Source organism: Blastocystis sp. subtype 4 (genome assembly GCF_000743755.1).
Source record: "Blastocystis sp. subtype 4 strain WR1 chromosome Unknown seqid_0499, whole genome shotgun sequence".
In the NCBI taxonomy this organism is placed as follows: Eukaryota; class Bigyra; order Opalinata; family Blastocystidae; genus Blastocystis; species Blastocystis sp. subtype 4.
Window position 1 is genome coordinate 714 of NW_014569048.1, and position 6238 is coordinate 6951.

The following is a 6238-nucleotide window of genomic DNA, read 5'->3' on the forward strand; positions in this document are numbered from 1 at the left end:
CTCCAACAACACCTGTTCCAACTACTCCAGCTCCAACAACACCAATCCCTACCACACCTGTTCCAACTACTCCAATTCCAACCACCCCAGCTCCAACAACACCTGTTCCAACTACTCCAATTCCAACTACTCCAGCTCCAACTACTTCAACCCCTACTACACCAATCCCTACTACTCCTGTTCCAACTACACCAATCCCTACTACTCCTGTTCCTACCACTCAGATCCCGACAATGCCTCCTGGTTGTAAGTCTCTTTCATTCCCTATTAAGATTGAAAAGCTGACAGGGAATGGTTATTTTTGGGCAGAGAATATCTATCTCTTCGATACAACTGCTGATACCAACGATATTACCAAAGCAATGTTCACTGCCGACAGCTTCACCTATAATGATACATCTCTTATTGAGGCGGAGGTGAGAGAAGGTACAGTTCAAGGTACTGAGAATTGTCTCTACAGTCTTGTGTTAGTGGCGCAAGAAAACAGTGCATGGGCTGATGGTGGAAGCGTCACAATCTATGGAGCTAATGGCAACGTTATCTTCAAAGGAATAATGGCTGAGAATACCAAAGAATCATATCAGCTCTCTCTCTACTCACCTATCAATAAGGGAGAGGAATGGAAGTATTCTGCTACAGTGAATGATGGTTGGTCTCTCCCTGAGTATGATGATTCACAATGGGATTCTTCTCTCTTGCCTCATTCTGGTGAATCTGTACTTACTGAGTATTATCGGAGATCATTTGTTGGTGTTCGTGGGATGGCTGCTATTGACATCGAGTTCCAGTATATGGCTGGTATTGTTGCTTACATTAATGGTGTCGAAGTCTATCGTGACAACATGCCTGAAGGTCCCATTGATAGCAGTACACCTGCTAATGGTGAGTATGCCTCTTTGGACTTTCATGGTATTATCAAGCCTGCCAATGTTATCGAGAAGACTGACTCAGTTCTGGCAGTGGAACTCCATTACATGAGTCCTGTCTCTCCCCAAGCATTCGATGCCTTCCTTTCCTATTTGGCTGGAATCTCTCCAGCTGTTAACTGTTTTGTGTATCCACACAGCATTTCAGTCAGTGGTTCTTCTAATGGCCAGGCAATCGTTGATTGGAATAAGTATAGTTCCTGGAACTCTAATTCCTTCCCTGATTCTGTTGACTTTACGTTCTCTACATTAGCTTGGATAAACGGCTTGCGTATCTATCATAACTATATGAGTGATAATCCCTCTTCCTTCATATTCACTGTCACTGAAGGAGGTTCTCAGTCAGAGATTCTCAATGCTAATGAAATCAGTCGATATGAAACTCAGTACAGTGTATGGTTCTATTCAGATACAATCACGAAGGCCCAATCATTCGGAGTTACAATCGAGTCGGAACACACTACTGTTATCCCTGAGCTTCAATTCTTGGTATGTAACCATGTGAGTCTCTCCTACCCTCAATCATCGTATTCTGTCATGACACGACAACCTGTCCTAATCCAGCCTCAGCTCTCTCAAGTCACCGAATGTACTATGACCCCTTCCCTACCTACTGGACTTACTCTTGGCTCTGATTGCACAATCTCTGGAATGTTGCCTTCAGCTTCTTTGGATTCTTCTGAGACTATCTACACTATCACTGGAAAGATGGGCGAGTACACTGTTACTGATACAATCACTTTTTCTTTCATTCCTTGTACTGAAACTCTTCATGTAACTAAACTGTTTAAGAGCCTTGATGATGATGAAGAATTCCAGATCCTGAATGCTGCTACATCTGAAGTCTTATTACAAGGTAGATCAAAATCGAATGGAAACGATTATACATTGAACACCTATTTGTGTCTATCTGCTCCTATCAAGGTTATTTTAATGGGTACCACTTCTTGGGAAAAGGAGGCTTATTTGTATATCCACACTGTTCTTCCTGATGGAGAGGAACAATTGATATTCAAGGGATTGTATGACAACATGTACCAAATGAATCAGAGTGAGTTTATCCTTAATGATTATTTGATTACTGATGGAGCTACATGGAGTTATTTGATCAATGAAGTGCCATCAGATTGGTTGAGTGTTGACACTTCCTCATGGTCAACAGGGTCACGTGGATCCTTTACAGGACCCAGTTCAATTCAGTTATACAAACGACCTTTTTCTGTTCTTTCCAAAGCTGATACTTCTGGTATTATTCTCTCGATTCGTTATCAAGCTGGTTGTATTGTGTATCTGAACGGAAATGAAGTTTGGAGGAATGGAGTGACTGGAGATCTTAGTCCCTCTTCCAGTTCAACCAATGAGTATACAGAACTGAAATATCGTGTGATCACTCTTTCAGCAGACTCTCTCGTAGATGGAGAGAATATGATTGGTATAGCAATTGTCACCAGTTCTATTGAACAGACCCCTGTTTTTGATGCAATGCTTCGATTGATGGGTCCTGATCCTGAATCTCATATCTGGGAATTCACTGGATCTCTGAGTGGTAGTTTAGAAGGAGAATTCCATTATCCTTTTGACCAGTATGAAGGAACATTCTTACGAGGTGATGGCAATCCAAATTCTCTCATTATCGTTCTAGCAAATGATCGTAGAGAATGGATAGCTTCTGTGATGATTCAAAGCTATTTAAGTGATTCCTATAAAGGTGCTGAGTCCTTCTCACTGTATGGTCGAAATTCAGATACTGAAGAATGGATACAGATCACAAGTGTAAGCAGTCTAACATATCCATCTTATGGATACAAGAATGTGAAGTATTTTGAGAATAATCATTCATTCAATCAATTTAAGTTCGAAAACTTCACATTCTTGGGTAATTCGACTGGAGCTGTTCAGTCTCTTGATCTGTTCGCTGTTAATGTTATGAATAACTTTGAATTCCCTTCTCCCATTACTGCGATTGCTCCTGCTGAACTTACTCCTATCACTCCTTTGAGTTATGGTTTCTCAGATTGTTCGATTGAACCATCGCTTCCTTCAGGACTTACGATGGATGCATCATCATGTACTATCACAGGTACTGTCACAGTACCACAGTCCATTACATATACTGTGACAGCACATAACTACAAGGCAGAGGTTGTAACAGCATCCTTCTCTCTTGTGGTTGAACCGTGTGTAGGATCAAAAGGACTCATTACCATTGTGTATAAGCCAGATCCCTATGCTAACGAGAATGGATACAAAGTATTTGCTGGACGAAGCACATCTGGTATTCCAATTCGTTCTGTGGATAGCCTCCCTAATGGCATGAATTACTATGAAGTAGCACTCTGTTTGGATGCAGGCATTTATTCACTCCAGACTACAGATTCGTATGGCGATGGTATGAGTGGAGCTACTGGTTATAAGCTGATGATGGGTTATGGAAAACCAATGACTGTGGATGTGATGATGATGGAAGGTAATGAAGTGACTTCTGTGTTCTCAACTTATTATCCATTCGAGCTTGAATACACAGATTGGAAGGTGATACAGAGTGATGTACCAAGTGATTGGAATACTGTGAGTTTCGATGATTCCACTTGGAACACATACAAGGCTGCTGCCATTCCTTCCACTTCTTCAATCACAACATATATCCGAAAGAGTTTCACAATGAGTGGAGTGAATGATTACCAAGTGTTGAATGTTCAAGTGAAGTATATTGGAGGGGTGGCTGCCTATCTGAATGGAAATCTGGTTGCTCGATTCAATCTGGCTGAAGACTTTGATTCCAACACAGAATCTCTGGCTTATCACAATCCTGGTGTGTTATCAAAATTCCATGTGATTTTGGCAACATCCGGAATTGAGGAGGGCAGTAATGTATTCAGTTTCGAGATTCATCGTCATTTGGGTGGTACTTCTACTGCTCCTGTTGTGTTTAATGCTACTGGAGTATTTGGAGTTGAAGACTGTTCTACTGTTGTTGATTCTTATTCTTCTCTCACTTCTGATTCCTATAATTCTAATACTCTTGCTAGTATCATGAATTTGGATAGTTTCACCTTTGATGGTAGTATAACTGGAGCAGGTTATGTCGAATGGACTGTTGAGAATCTGGAAGGAAGCAAATGGAATTCTCTCATAATTCTGGGTGAACCAACTGAAAGTGATTTCATTATTGATGGCTATTATTCTGAAACAGAGAAGCGAACTCTTAAGTCCATCGCTTCTGCTAAGATTTCGAAAGCTAAGATACGTCAACCAGTATCTTTAGCTCTTCATGGCTTCTCTAAGTATCGTTGGGAGCCTACGAGTTTATCTTCTAATGTTTATTCTATCCTAGTGGCTTATTGTAAACCAGCTAGTTCTGGATGTCCTGCAGTGAATGAGTATCCAGCTGTAGATGAGGGAGAATTATCTCCTGGTCCTTGTGCTTCTGGTGCTGCGTATTCATATCGAGAATGTACTGGAGGCATGTTAGGAGATATAAAGGATGATACGTGTTAACCTTATGGTGTGTAGTTATGTGAGGATACTCCTAATGTTTGTTTTAGTCTTTTTATGGTGTTTTTGCTTAGTGAACCCATTTTCTTCGCTTTTCGATCATTTCTTTTTCACTGAATCTAATCGCGGAATTATACAGAAGCATTGTTAACAATAATCTTCTTTTGTTTCATCGGAAGCAACTAGAATTGATTTTATTAGCTGTTTTAAGTATCTAGTAGTCACTTCTATTCATAATAGTGTATGTCCTCAGTTTCATGCTTTTGATGAATTCTGTACATTGTACAGAGAGTGAAGGAAGGGATGCACAAGTATCATCGGAATCCTCTGTAGAAACAAACCGTATCGTTCGTTGTAGGGCTACATGATTAGAAACAGNTATGCAGCTGAAGTAATGATTCTCGTTTAGAAGGTGTTTCTCGTTTATTGAAAGAACTACTGGACTCAGATAGTGAGAAATCACCAAAGGAAAGGTTTCGTAAGAAGAACAAGATTCGAAAGCACCGTAATGAAGAACGAGAAGAACATCCGGAAGTAGATACAAAGGATACAATAGAAGTATTGGATAAATTGGGAAGAATGGAAATCATTATGGATAAACGAGGGGGGAAGTCCCGACTTGGTAATCTGCGAAAGAAGCATTTGAAAGTGTCAGACAAGCAAAGTGTAAACAGTGGTCCATCAGTGAAGGAAGATTTGGAGTCGATTCCTGAAACTACTGAAGCCTCAACAACAGAGTCGTTAGACGATATTCCGAGCTTAGGTCCCCTCAATGATTTGGATCCTAATGAGGATGCAAACGATTCTGATATTGCTGACGAAGACATTCCAAGTCTGAAAACCTATCATCCAGCGAAGCGATCATGCCCTGTATTTCTTCATCCAGAGGTGCACCGCCAGACTGTTGATATCCATCCTCTAATCACTGACAATGAAATGTATTCCATTCAATGTGTCTTTGTGAAGAAGACCGAATCAGTACCTTCAGAGGACTATCTCCTAATGAGTCTTATTCATAATTCGCCAATATTGCGTTCGATAGAGGATAATCCAATCATTACTCTTTCTGGCCCAGAATTGGCTACAGTAAAGCAAGTGGCGTGCATGGTTGCATCTTCGGATTTTTCATACTTTCCCGCCATTATTTTAAATCTTCCACTTGATGTTGAAGAGGAATCACCTGATCTCACAGTTTTCATAGAATCAGAATTCCCTAATTCAGTCCAATATCGGGTTGATACCACAATTCCTTGTTTTCTTTGGTGTGCTCCATTTCTGGTCGATTCTCCTCCCCCATCCGTCACAGAACTCAAGCATTATCCAAAGAGATACTTGCGATCTCAATGGTCATTCACTCATGATCATCTCCAACCTGAATCTCTCTATGACATGTATTGTTATGCTGAGAGTGTAAGGGGGTCACCAATGAAGATTTCATTAGAGAAAACCAAAGCGCCGTTTGAAACTCCTCGAGGTGGAGTTACATTTGATTATTGATATTTAGGCGAAATGACTATTGAAGGATGGTCTCTCACATCACAGGCTCTCCATTTCTCGATTCGTAGCAATCTTGATAAGACACCTGTCTGTCGCTTGAATGGATATTTGCCTGCTGACTCATCGAACTTGTATCCACAATCTTTCTTCTTTCCTACTGTAAATGAGGATAAGAATCATTTGGATTGTAACATTATCTATGATACTGTGGAGTATCATTATAGTCGAGATTTTGATCTGAAATCAAGATCAAATAATAGTGCCTTTTTCTGGATTCTGTTGTTTATGATATTACTATTAGTTCTCATAAGTCTTATTAT

The 6238-nt window shown here is 40.4% G+C and overlaps 2 protein-coding genes across 2 annotated transcripts; both read left to right on the forward strand.

Annotated features, from left to right (window-relative positions):
- Positions 1 to 233: 233 nt before the first annotated feature.
- Positions 234 to 4424, forward strand: JH06_5162 (hypothetical protein; the record flags this gene model as incomplete). Its single annotated transcript, XM_014669553.1, has 1 exon — positions 234 to 4424. One exon carries the CDS (start codon positions 234 to 236, stop codon positions 4422 to 4424), a length of 4191 nt encoding a protein of 1396 aa, XP_014525039.1.
- Positions 4425 to 5000: 576 nt separating this feature from the next.
- JH06_5540 (hypothetical protein) lies at positions 5001 to 5918 on the forward strand (the record flags this gene model as incomplete). Its single annotated transcript, XM_014669554.1, has 1 exon — positions 5001 to 5918. One exon carries the CDS (start codon positions 5001 to 5003, stop codon positions 5916 to 5918), a length of 918 nt encoding a protein of 305 aa, XP_014525040.1.
- Between the last annotated feature and the right edge of the window lie 320 nt (positions 5919 to 6238).